Source organism: Myiozetetes cayanensis, unplaced genomic scaffold (assembly GCF_022539395.1).
Source record: "Myiozetetes cayanensis isolate MyiCay16 unplaced genomic scaffold, myiCay2020 scf7, whole genome shotgun sequence".
Lineage (NCBI taxonomy): Eukaryota > Metazoa > Chordata > Aves > Passeriformes > Tyrannidae > Myiozetetes > Myiozetetes cayanensis.
Genome location: NW_026087964.1, coordinates 33083966 through 33098347, shown reverse-complemented (window position 1 = coordinate 33098347; position 14382 = coordinate 33083966). Strand labels below are relative to the sequence as shown.

The following is a 14382-nucleotide window of genomic DNA, read 5'->3' as shown; positions in this document are numbered from 1 at the left end:
CCACAGTGTGGCTGTGGTTTTGAGTGCATATTTCCAGCTGCATGTCAGAGAAAGGCCCTGTGTACTGTTTGATGGCCACTCAGAGCATGAATGGAAAGATCTTTTCCATTTCTTCCTGAATTGCCCTGTCTCTCAAACATGCCATTCACTTTCAATTGTCCATATATTTGATTTCAATGCTAACAAAAACTTTTGAACTTCAGCACTTTGCCCAGATTCAAGTTCATAAGTGACCTTGGCTTTCAAGACTTCTGCCTCAGTCTTGCTCATTTTTCCTAGAAGAAATTCCTCTGAGTTAATGCTACTGTCTCCTTACCCTGGGAGCATTCTGCATAAACACATTTACATACTCTTTTTAAATTATTCATTGCAGTAGCCACATACTTTCTCAAATGTTGGAATTTGTCTTGATGAAGTTGTACTGATAGAGTGCACGATTGTTTCTTCTGTTTACAAGAAGCCAGATTTAAAGTACTACACATGTTCCTATCTCAGACCTGTTGTTTATTCGCATTCAATTCTTTATAATGCAGGGTTCAGACTAGTACCTTGCATCTGTAGTTCAGACTCAGTAACCTCCTTTTATCAATAAACTTTTATGACAGATTAGTGTAAAGATTAGATATTTTGTCCTGTTCATCATCTGTATTATTACAATGCAGGTGTTTAGTTCTCACTTTTGATAGGCTCAGAATTCATCCAGTAGATTTTTGTAATTTTTTAAATTTTTAAAGAATTAACTCTACATAAATACTTTAACTTCTTCCCAATGTTTTTTTGCAACATCACCTCAAATGTGTAATTCCCCATAAGCAAATACGAAAGAGAGCAAGTAGGAAACTTTCCGAATTCCTCTGGAAAATATTTTAACAATGCAGAAGCTAAAACAGCCTTTGCTGCTTGATTTAAAATGAACCAAAAATACTATGATTTATTTAAACCCCAAAAAATCAGACACTGAAAAAATTATACAGATGTCTTTAAACTCACTGATATATCAATGTTACAGTCATCCTTTGCCATCCTAACCAATTTCTCTTGGTATGCCCAGACTCTCTTCTTACACACACAGTATAAAATCTAAATATGTTTAAGAAAGACTGTTGAGTAGCTTACAAGAAAATGGTCTCCAACATTCTCATTTCTGTGCTAACTAGCATCTCCAGATTCCTGCCTCATTCATCAAGAAAAGTAAAAGATGAAGCAAAAGTATCTCAAATTATTGCATTTTACATACAGTGTCACTGGAAGAGACTGTTGTTCTGATATTGTCACTATAATGCACTGTAAATCACAGAAAATACACACTTACAAAGTCTTTTCTGCTTGGTCTATAATATTACTCTCATTGCTAACAATCACTTGTTGGGCATTTATTATTGTCTCTCTAACATATTATACTCCCAGGCACAGCTCCAAGAGTCTTGTTGGAACATGGATAGATTTCATGGTATGCTATTCCTGTCATGTGGTTGATTCTGTTTGGCTTACATTCAAGTCAACTGCTTCAAGAGGGGAAAAAAAAAAGCCAATATTGGTCTCAATTTCTTTTTATAGGTTTCTTGGGTTTCATCCATATACTGAATACACTACCAAAGTGAGACATTCCTTTGATAGTTAAAATCTATTATCAGAAAGTTATTAAATCCCAGAAAATTGAAATTCCATTTTATGGTACAGTTTTATTTAGGGTTTTTAAAACATTCCCCTTCTACAAATAGTTTAGATGGAATAGAAACTGATTTTGTCAAAACTAGGAGCAATTCTCACAGTTACTTTCTGCTTTTTCATCCATGCATATATTTTTCTAAAATTTCTTTTAAATTTGTAATTCAGGGTTAAAATATTCTATGCATTATGTTGACTGATTTCTAACTATTTAGATTCAAATAAAAAGCTGGGTTACTTTCTGATTTACACTGTTGATTTGTTTGTAGCAGTGGGAGAGAAGATTTCCACTGTCACCTCAGAAATAAAAAGAGAAGATTCTCTAACATATTGGTTCACTTTTCGAAATGTTGTTTTGCAAAAATATCCATGAAATATCAGTTTGAAGAAGATGGCTTAAGGCAAGACTAGATTTTCCCTGAAGATCATATAATTTGTCTCTTAGGAACTTCCTGAAAAACCAAATAGTCTAATTTTTCTTTTCTTTTATTTCTGCGTTTTCTTTAGAACAGTGATGGTTTTGTAGCATTGTGTTGCTCAAAGTTGTTAGCATTACTTATTTTATACGTCCTTCAGGCAAGAGTGTAACTTTTGTAGTCCAACAGACTTCTGAAGCCCTACAGAAATTTATCTTTGGATCTTTACTGCTACTTAACAAAATCAGAACTTTCTGTTTAATTTTGCAATCTTGCAGATAGGAATCATTTTTTCTCAGAATGTATATGCTTCCATTTTCACATTCTCAAAGTTGATTTGCTGAAATTTGTTTCGGTTGGTCCTCCTTGTTTGTCCTCCAACAAATTTGCTGATGTTTTGTTTTGGTTCTCCTTGTTTTGGTTTTCTTTTTGGTAGTGTTTTTCTAACACTGCCTGAGAATATAGCTAAGCTATTGGCTTTGTATCTAAATGTAATTACAGATAAATAATCTGTTTTTTTAAAAAATCTGGAGTAGATATCTTCATTAAATACTCCTTCTTCATGGGCTCTGCAGACTATGGCCACACATCTATTCAACTCAAAGACCTAAGATATGAAAAATCAGTGAAGAAGCAATAACACTCAGCTGGGAAAAGACTGCACTATACAAATTTGTTCACATTTTTCACATTACCAAGACTGCGATTTTTGTTCAGGAAGTTTGTATGGTTTGTACTTGGAAACAAGACAGTGAAGATTAGGCTAGAAAGCAGAAATAATACTTATAACTTCTCTAAACAGATGTGTCACTCAAAATTCATACTTTGCTGTCAAAAATACTAACATGCGTTCTTTCCTGATATATTCTTAATGGGGTTTGAGAAGCCTATGATAGAACGAAGGGGCAGGGACCTTCTTTTCTCATTTGCTGTCTTGTCAAGCATTGAAAGTCAGTAACATGGCTTATAATCAGCCAAGGAATTCTAAAAATGTGATCTTTAAAAAGTCTTGAATAAAATGTAACCACTCCGGGCAGCTTATGTTTTATGTTCGGAGTGTAACACTCCTTCCTGGGCAATCAATGACAAAAATATTTACAAAGATAAGTATGAATTTATAAGACATCAATAGGAAAATGCAGTTTATATGAAGAACACAGAACTGTTTACAGTTTCCATAGACTTTGTAGACAGCAATTTTAAGTGGGAGAACTGAAAAAACAAGAAACCGTTGTAAAATGGATAACGATTACATCGTGCACTATAAAAAATCATGAATTTAAGATAATGCCACTGAGATTTAAAGGTTTAAATAGATATAAAGAGAGTAAGATGTCTAAATGTAATGAAAAATAATAAGGTAGTCAGGTGAGAACAAGAATCAGGGAAAACAGTGATCACCTGATGAAGCATTCAAGAGAGGAGGATTATTTGAACATAGGGGAAATAAATCTATCATCTTGAACAATTTAGCATGATGCTAAAAGGTAAAGCCCATGGAGAAAGAGTAACAGCTCCCACTGCCTGGCAAACTTTAGAAATGTATGAGTACATTTTCAGAAAACAGTTTCATTAACAGAAGCTACTTATTGACTGAGCTTACAACCAAGAAAAAAAATCTGCCCTTGATGTGCAAGACACACAGTACAATCTGAAGCAAAAACATTTTGTCTGGTTTATCACCAACAATGACATTTCTGTCAGTGAGCAGCAAGACCAAGACAAGCCTTATTCTAATGCCTGCTACACTCCTCTATTAAAGGAGTCCACACTGCAGTCCACAAAAGGGCTGAATATACAACACATGGCAAGTTATGTGAGAAGAGGAATGATAAGATGAAAGCATGATTTTATAAGTGTGATATCCCCGAATGAGAAAATCTGGAAGTATTAAATAAAGAAAAACAAAAAATCCTGGATGGATTAAAGAAATAAGACAGAAAAAAAGCAGAAATATATAACAAAATAATTTCTGAGCTCACTGAAAAAAAATTCTTAAAGTATAACAAATAGAGAGAAAAAAAAGACTTGCATTCTTTCTTCTTTTTAAGTAACCATACGTATATTAACAATGTAGTTGGAAGAGCAATGACTTAGAGATGTTCCTCTCAACCACTCAGCTGAGTTCTGAAGTATTACTAGGGCTTGTCCTTCATTATTTCAAGAACAACTGCAGAAGATTGCAAGGAACTCAGTGCTCCAGAGAAATTCTAACACTGGTTAGTGTTAGTTAGTCATCTTATCCAGGGATAAAATGACTTCCAGAAATCTCTAAAATTGTTAATATGTTTTATTGTATCTACTAACTAACTCCAACATTGTTTAGACAGCAAATGTTATTCACTTACACTCCAACTAAAGGGATCAAGCAGGATACATCCAACTAAATGTAGATAGTTGATTTATGCACTTAATACAAAAGACATAACTTTAAAGACTTGAGGGTTATTCTCTAGGCAGGAAATGGGACAGTCACTAGCAGAAAAATTCAGCTCATCTGAGAATGTCTGTCTAACCCTCTCCCTCCTTTAACTACTGAAAGAGCATAGGCCCTTCTCTTGACAACCTTAGTGACATTCCTAGTTAGGTGGAATACATCTGTGTCACAATATATTCCCTCTGAAGCTGACTTCACCATTAGCTTCTGAGTGCATGATTTCTGGCAATAATTGATGTTTCTGGTTTTCAACTAGACAGTCTGAAAGGCCAGAGCACCATATGAATCTTACCTTCCAAGTTTCCCATGTCACTGTCTCAGACTACTAACTGCATACACTACTTAATGTGTACGGGGACAAGTGGTTTTTAGACACTCATTATTTGATTGGATTAAAGGATTCTAGACCCATAAGTACATCTGCTGTCTTGGAGAGAAGGTCCTTTATTTCTCATAAATGAAGAAGTATGGTGGTATGAAGCATTCTGCATTCCTCAGATAGAGCAGTATTCAAACAGAAGCAAGGCCTCCCTCTCTGTCAGCTCAGCATTTTTCCACCAGATAGTTCAGACATGGTATCTAATTTTCAGAAATGAGAGCTTCATTTCTAGCATTCAGAAATAATGCATCTGTTCTGGGTGGGAAAGCCAGATGAGCCTGCACTAAACTCTCTTCCTCCTATTACACAAAGAATCAAATGTCAATATGACGCAGTTTCATTGTCTCTAGAATAACTGGTATGGTAAGGACAAGATGAAGTGACAAGTTCACAGGTGGTTTTTCAAAGCACATGTGCATTTGTTCAGTTCCCCTGTTTTTTCTTGCAAAATAAAATTTGAAAATATTTTTGGAAAATCATGTTTTAAGCATTCATGATCTACTTGTCAAATAACAAATAGGTATTCAGGCAGCTAAAATTATTTTCAAAGGCAGAAAAATTCTGGCCAGTCATTAAAATATAAAGTAAAGATACAGAAGAAATATAAGTCAGTGAAATTTAAAATATAAAACATCTTTCTCTACAGTTTTCGCAGATTCTCTTAAAAAGTAAGACACAAAGAAATAGAAATACAACTGTTAGAATGAAGTTTTATACAATGTTTTCTGAAATAAAAAAAACAATCCTTTCCCATTTCATAGCATAAAATGAGGAAGAAAGCCTCATTGTTTTGTTTTGTTTTTTTTTTTATTTTTCATTTTGACTCTAATTCCAAAGTAAGGTGTAAATGAGGCTTTCCATGACCAAGTTAGATGAATATAAATAGGGAGGGTATTAAATTGCAAATATGTGAACAGTGTTACAGTTGGTTTCAGGCCTGTCTCCCATTCTTCACTGATCATGCTGCAGTACAGTTATATATAACTGTTTATTTAGTACTCTAAAAACATGTTCTGGCATTGAAAAATGAAGACTAAAAACAAAGCCATCCCTCTTCAAATGAGACTGGCATTGTTTTATTGCTTTTGTTTTACTTTTCACAGTAAATTAATTCTTCAAATGTTGCCAATGAGACTTTTCACTGTCACTTTCACAGGCACTGTCTCAGATATAAGAGGTTATACTCCATGGTAGCACTATTATGACTTGGATGCTAAGCCTCTGAATACTTAGATTGGCTGATTAATCAACTCTACAGTTACTGGAAAGGTTAGGTTGAACTATGTTTTTTTGCATTACTTCAGGCAAAAAAAATTCCTTTTCCCCATGCAGACCTAGAAAGTGAGCTATTTACAGCTAAGGGGGGAGGTCAGGAAGGGCACATGAAAAGTTCCTACAGATGTTGGTTATCGGTGCTCTTAAAAGCCTATTTTTCAAAGAATATGTCTCTAAGAAGGAGAAAAAGATGTTACTTTTCTTATTTCTGTATATAGAAATACAGTTTATCTTACAATGTTAAAATAACCTTTTCCTCCTTTAAATTTTTTTATTGATTTTTTGTCTCCATCTTCATAGTAGGTTCAGTCACAGACAAAAAGTATTTTTTTCATGCAAAATATTAATGAGAAGGAACTAGTAACAAGGGTAAAGCAGCAGGATTTAATTTTCAGACTTTACCATGCTAAATTGCTATTGAGAAAGACATAAAAAAATTAGATGTAAAATTATACAACTGGATTTTTTTACAAAGGTGTTTTTGATGTGGATCCATTTTTATGAATTTAATTCTTCAAAACAACAAACATCCTATTTGTACATTTCTATTAGTTTTAAGGTATTGCTAAAAGAAATCAACTGTTTAGTCTTTGACAGCTCAGATTTTAATAATTAAAAAATTACTATTTCAAAATTATATACAAGGAAGCTTTCTTGCAACTTCTAGTATCTGCCAACCCCTTTCAATAGCATAAATGACAAGAATGTATTTAACTCAGAATAATTGATGGATTATTTTAATGGCAATCATAACCAGTATATAGCCTTAATCTTACCTGCACAATCAACCCAAGGTTTCTTACAGTAAAAACCAAACATTGCAAATTATTGACAGGAAAAGTAAAATGCTGAAGGAATTAATTTAAAAAATCACTAATAACAATAGTATTATTAACCATATAATAGTTTCTTCTAGACAGATACTACAGAATTACAGTTAATGCTACAAGGGCATCAAAACTGTGAGAGGATGCAGCACTCCTCTGCTGCAGTATTGAGGACAAGCATTCACGGGAGCTGTGAAGAAAAATAATGTTCTGAAAATTTTGCTGCTCTGTACAAAATTTGAACTAGCTTAGTAGGTTCTCAGTGAATATAGATTAGAGATTTCTTTCCACGAGATGAAAGCAGTATTGGCATAAGCAGTAACCACTCTTAATTTAAAATATTTTCAGTTTTTATTTATGTATTCATTTAAAGGTGTCAAAACAGTCTTAGTCAAAGTACCAAAATCATACAATGGCACTTGACAGGAACAACTGAAAAAAAGATGAAAACACTGGATTATTGTGGAGCACGTTGCACCTGTGTAGGGATGACAAACATGCTGTATTCCTCAATTTACAATATGTACATCATCTGTGTTGGGTTTAACCTTAAATGTCAGGATATCCAAAATATTAATTTGATAATCTTTGTATGACTGGAAGTAGCTAATGCTTATATTTGTTCTTAGACTACATTCCAGCTAAATAAATTTTGACAGTTGCAGTACAATGGGAAACCCAAACCTTGCTACTATTTTATATATCATTTGTTGTTAATAAAGCAAAACATGAAATGTGTCATAACACCAAGATCTACTTGACTATATTTAATCATTTACTTTTCATCACAAATATGATTTGTTGATACTGATGGTATTTGCAGAAATATCCAACTTCAACAGCTATCGAATGCACAGGCCTCTTGCCTTAAATGCAGAAGAGTCAAATACCAAAAAAGTTAGTTAGTTACTGACCTGCTACTGAACCTGATATAAAATAATCCCAGGTCAAACAGTCAGTAATTTTAGTATGACAAATTTGCATTTGATTCCCAGTCCAAATCTTTTGTATTTAGTTTTTCCAAGGTCATCAGTGAATGGTCTCTCCAAACCAGAGACTAACATAGAAGTAAAAACAGGTTTTTTGCCATTTAGAAACAAAATAAAACCTGATGACAGGCCTCTGCTTGTTCCAAAGAGGGACAGGAAAGATTCCTAAAATAACTGAAATTATTAGTAAGAATTATTACTAAGAAAAATGTTCTGTCCAGTAGAGCTGGAGGCATTTTACAGTTTTAATTCTGCCCCAAACAGTTTATGTTGCTGAGCTAATAAGCTTTTCCATTCAACTAGTGGAATAAATTGCTCCTAACTTAGTGTTTAACCAATATAGAGAATATTTGTTGTACTCTGTTCTCCTTTGCCATAATTTTTAATGACTAAACTGAAGCATCACAAAATATTAAAGAAACACAAAAAAGTTAACCTCACAAGGCACTAAAAATATACAAAAGACGTTGAAATTTTCATAAGTACAAAAGCTTTCTTAACCACTTACCCAGGCGCTGACACATCTGCCGCAAGTAGTGATTTTGAAATCCCCATAGAGATCCTTGATGGCGCCAGTTGTAAAGAATCCCTCCACCATCAGCAAAATGCCATATACAAAGAATGCAGCTGCTACACCATATATCACATACTTGAAGATGTCAATCCTGTATAGGAACAGCAAAAATTAATTATCTGCATAAATATTTAAAGCTTACTCTGAAGTTTCAGGGTGGGATAATCAGACCCATTAAGCCTCAAAGTTTCTACGCTGGAGTAAGCTTAAGTGCTGATGTGCCATAATGAAAGCTGAAGCTGAGAACAGGAGTGAACTTTAAAATAAAATAGCATTGATATAAGAAACACTGGGCCATTTAATTTAATTAAACTTAAAAACTATTCTCCAATGGACAAACTGTCTAACAGAATAATAAAGTCAAAAAGAGACATCCCTAACTTAAAAACAGAATCATATTATTACAAAAAATATTAATGTTAGATCATCTGGCATTCTTCTATAATGAGCCTTTAAAACATCATTTCACAGACCTAGAGCTGAAGAAACGGAAGGATGGCTTGTAGTGTATCATGCAGAGCCCTAGAAGGCTCAATCCATTACAGACATTACCTGGGTTGTGTCGTTGTTCCGTCCAGCATTGCCTAGAAACTAAACACTGGCTCAAGGAGACTCTACCTCCTAAATGTTGTCTCATTAACAGAGTTTTTGAAAAGATTTATGGCAGCACCTCTCTGCCCCTAAATGTTTTTTCTAAACTTGGAAACATGGTTAGTGACCACTGCTTTGGATCAGCAGGTTTCAAAGCTTTTTTACTTGAACTTCTTTAAAAACTAGCCGCAGTAAATTTCCAGTTTATCAACACGATAAGGAAAGAGTTGTGCAACTTTAGAAAATGGCAATGTGTAGATTTAAGATATGACTAAGTTCCAGTCATATTGTCCAGGTCAATATAGCAATAACTCATAATATTTTTGTAAGACAAAAAATAAGGAAGAGACCCATTAGGATCTGCCAGATTAATTTTTATAAGCACCAAACCACTACCCGCACTGGGTATTTCTTAAGACTAAGATGAATGCTTTTATTGTTATGAAAGGCAATATTTAATCATAACATTTCCTTAGGAGCACACTTTTCATCATCACCAAAAGACAACTCTCAATACTCATTTTATGTGTACAATACAATAACAAAACTCCAAAACTCATTAAAATATCTTTGAGTTTGAATGGTTTTCAAAAGATTCAAAGTCAGGTTCTTGTTTATAGTTGATACTTCAGATATATGACTGTGTCTACAACTTTATTGAATGTATCTTAAGCTTGCATTAGTCATGTAACAATGTAATTAGACTTCTGACCTGACTGAGGGTGGGAGAAGTACTATAAATGAATGCTTCTTGGAATGACAGGATATGTTTTTCCCTAATATTCCAATAAAAAAATATCTTCTAGCTTTTTTTCTACATCTTTTTTCTTTTATACTCAAGTGGAAACTAGGGTAAATTTAGATACACAAACTATTTAAAATGGTGAAAAAATTTAACGCTATCAACAGTATAAGCTAATACAGATGACATTTATTTTAATATACATAAATCCTGATTACATTGCAAAAATCCCATTTTCCTAATTTTATAGTAATTCAACCAGTGTAATACTCTTTTTTTTTTTTTAACAGAAAAACTCTATTTTAATACCTTCTTGTCATTACTGATAAAAAAAAAATCACAAAAACAAATAGCAACTTTGTGACTATTCCATAAAACTCTTCCTATTCTTATGTTACATATCTTAAAAGTTGTGATCTTGGTTGAAGTATGGGAGTTCTGTTAGCAGCAGCTCCTCACAGACCTCTATGTGCTCAGTTACAAGTTATCATTGCCCTAAAGAAATTGAGACTTTCAGGAAGTCCCGAGACTATTTCAGTCCTTACAACAGCCCTTTAAACCATCTGTGCTAAGTCTCCCACTGAGCTGCTTGTGTCAAAAATTGTACTAAGAGATCTCTCCTTTTTCCTTAGCCTTATGTGCATCTACAGGAATAACTTTCACTTAAGCCTTCCTTTCATCAAGGAAAAAATATATATAGCTATACACTAGCCAAATATAGAAATCAATTTCTTTTTCATACACACATTACAGAGAGAAGTAGTAAAATCTCTACTGATCAGACCACATGAGATGAAATAGCTGGACTTATCCCAAGGCAAAAGGATCTTGTATATAGCAAAGAGTAAAAAATAAACAAAAATTGTGAGACCATCACTTAATTACCTCTTTAAAAGCCAAATAGAACTGTACTGCAATATAACCACATTTAGTGTCTGCTGTATTTAAAGAAAACATATTACAACAGTAATGTTTTATATATATATATATAGTTTTGAAGATAGCATTGCTATCAAATTATTCTACAGTATGTAATACAGTTCACATAAACTTTTATTTTCTAATTAAGTTATAATAGATAATAAAAGATAGACCTTGTAAAATGCACATTGTCTTTCTTTAAAATAAAATGTGATTCTTTGTGGATGAACTCAGGGAGATTAATTGCCATCTGTGCTTCAGTAAATTCTCAAATGCTGCAGAAAGAGCTTAAGAGCAACCAGGGAGGTAGAAGGGAATGGCAGAAGGGGTGATGAATGTGAGCCAAGGGGCAAGATGGGTAAGGACAAAGACAAGCAGGGCTTACACTTGTGTAGGCTGGAATGGAAGGAAAGAGGTAGGTAAGGAGTAAAGAAAGGAGACAAAATCATAAAGATAAATTTTGTACTTCTGACAGGATTGGAAAAATACATATTAGGTGAAGGCTAAAGCTACTCTAAATAAGTTGAACAAAAAGAAATCTTGAATACCTAGTCACTAAACACAAGTCCCATTAGTATTATATAATTATTTATTTAGGGTCATGTAACATTTCTACTGAAAGTCAGACAATTAAGATTATGAAGATAAACCTGATTTTAAAAAATTCATGTTGATCATGGAATCTTCACATTTTAACCTAGTTTGCTGAGTAGAATAAGCTGAATGGTGAGCTAAACATAAAATAATTGTGAAAAGCATCTTGAAATTTTTTAATTTAGAATAATCTAAACCATATTTTTCATACTGTATTAATCTGTCAGATGGTCCACAGATTCTGGATCTGCTTTTCCTCACAACACTGTGTTCAGAAATGCTAAAAACACAAACATTGCTGTTTTCAATTTGTGATTTAAATCAAGCTGATCTTTCAATTTTTCGGTCTTTGCTGCTGGCTCATTAATTATTCCATATTAAGGAGATTCCCTAATTCATCAATCTGAAACTGGATTCTATCCAACAAAATGAATATTAAAATATCTCTAGAGAAAACACTTCCTTCTTCTGGCAGAAGGTATTGATGGAAGCCATCAATGCTAACTTCTCAATGAATAGGCTGAAAGTGAGTACTGAGTAGACTATCCCAGCAGAGACAAGTCAGAGGTGAGTGAAAACATTCTCCACAGGTCAGATCAACGTTGCAGATTTCCCACTGTGTATTTTCATTGTGTTTTGTCAAATTCAAGGATTATAAAATAAAATAAAGCAGCAAGTAATAGGACAATTTGTTGAATGATCATGTTTATGTGTAGCAGGCTTTTGTGAAAAGTGTGCTAATATTGCTTTGAAACAATCTATGTACTTGCTAGGGTTTTTTCTTTTTAATTTGGTTAATATAGAAATGCAGTGTAGACATCTAATTGTAATTAACAGCAATTAAAAGACTACACTAGTTTGTCCTGTGACACGCATTTCTCATGATGTTCATAAAACCATCTTATTTACTTTTCTATTCACTTAAGCCTGAACAAGTGATAAAAGCTTTATATTGCAAAGGTTTTCATTGGCCTAGCCCATCAGAGTGCTAAATATTACTGTGGGGCTAGTTTTTCAGCATTTATAGTTGTGCCTTACATTTCTCTTGCTGAATTTATTACGTAACTTCTCTGATATTTAGTATGACACTGAGATATTACAGATGTTAAATAGCACATTATTGTTGGTAAACTGTAAACTAAACTCTCTGAATGCAAGTAAATCCAGGCAATTACATCTATTTCCAAGCTAAAAAAAACCCCAAACCCATCACAATAGGAAGGATAAAATACCAAAGCTATCAAAGTACTAAAAAGTCAGTAAGATTACCATAGTACAATTCCTAATTAAAAACTTTTTTTTTTTTGGCTGGCAATTTAGAGACAATTTAGAAAGATGAGAAACATATGTAAGTGCTACCATCAGGGTAGGACTGCTTCACCAGTTTTGGGGGTTTGTGGGTTTTTTGTTTATGTGGGAGTTTTTTGTTTGGGTTTTTTCAATTACATGGAACTTTGAATAGTTCATGTTCACATCTAGAATGAACAATAATCTCTGTTATTCTGTAAACCACCAATGCTGGCCTCTGTGCTCATCCTCCTGCCCCCCTGAGGGACTGATCCTAAGAGGCTGTTAAGACACTGAGATAGCAGCCTTCCCCCTCAAGTTGTCTCAAGCATATAGAAACAGTTTCATAAATGTGTTTTTAGAAGGCAGACAAGATATAAAGTGTTTGCAGGGAAGAAGAACTGTTTAGGCTACGCAGAAACCAAGCCACATGCAAGTTTATAAAAGATGTGCTCAGGCCCTCCTGGAAACCAGCTGGGAGCAATTCCTTGGTGTAAGTTCATGATAATATTCATTTAAACGGAGAGAGCAAAGATAGTTGGTACCATGAAACAGAGAGGAATTGTTAGTAGAAGAAGGAGACAAGCAAAGGCAAACTTCAGAAGGAAGACATACAACCAGCAGAGAAAGAAGGATTTATTAATAATCATGTACTACTTGCAAAGCAAAACCAAAAAGCTGTATGTAACAGTAACAATGAGGCAAAAGTAACAGAAATATTCTCACAGTGAAGGGGAAAATGAAACTACTAAGAAAATGTCAACACAAGTCCATGAGGAATTTTAGGTTAATACAGATTCTAAGCTTCTAAATTTCAAATGGAAAGAACAAATAAAATTGGCTTACAGAATGCTCAATTCAAGTTTGTCAGGAAACGGTAAAAAGAGAAAGGATTAACTGGTAGACAAAGGATAAGACCAAGAAAGACCAAAAAGTAATTTTTATTAAAGTAGAAATAAAACACATTAGGAAGAAAACAGAGACTTCCAACTCTGTATTTCTTAAAGAAATTCTGTATGTAATCATACAAAACATTTGATCAATACTAAAGTCAGATTTAGGATTATATAAAGAAGAGATCATACTATAATATGTAAGTTACATTTACATTCTGAACCAAAGCTGATGTGATATAAGATCCCATTGATTTTAGTTTGTTATGTACAAAGTTTCTACAGGTATGCAGAACAGAAGCCTAAATCATCATTGTCTAAAAGTTTGAGTGTTGTGTCCTTCTTAGGAATGGGACAGCTGAGTGGAGATTTCATGGAACACCTCTAAAAGCAGTAGAGAATCCACAACCTAACAGGAGAGGAGCAATAGTAGCACAAACCACGTCTCTACCCTATGAATCTTGTTACACTCTTGGAATAGGAAAAGATCCAGCATATGAATTTAAATAATCATCAAATCTTTGAGTCCAGAACACAAAATTCTGACTATGACATATGGACAAGGCTGCTTCTCAAAGTTGGGTTTTTTATTATAATCTAGTCTTATAATTCTGTCTGCTCATCTCTTGCAAAACTGTTTTCTTAAAAACATTTTTAAAGATGCTAATTACAGAAGAAATCAGGAATCTTCTTTGCCTGAAGAAGGCAAAAAACCCCCCATTGGAAGTAGTCCACGGTAACATGTTGACTTCTGATGAAATTAGGTGACGGGTTTTGTGTACATGGATA

At 33.7% G+C, this 14382-nt stretch overlaps 1 protein-coding gene across 1 annotated transcript in view; it reads right to left on the bottom strand.

Annotated features, from left to right (window-relative positions):
- The window catches only part of GPM6A (glycoprotein M6A), a 114465-nt gene that overhangs the window by 13710 nt on the left and 86373 nt on the right, over positions 1–14382 (bottom strand). Inside the window, exon 3 of the mRNA XM_050337645.1 lies at positions 8500–8656. Within this exon, the coding sequence (XP_050193602.1) occupies positions 8500–8656 (157 nt within the window). The remainder of the gene's footprint in view (positions 1–8499; positions 8657–14382) is intronic.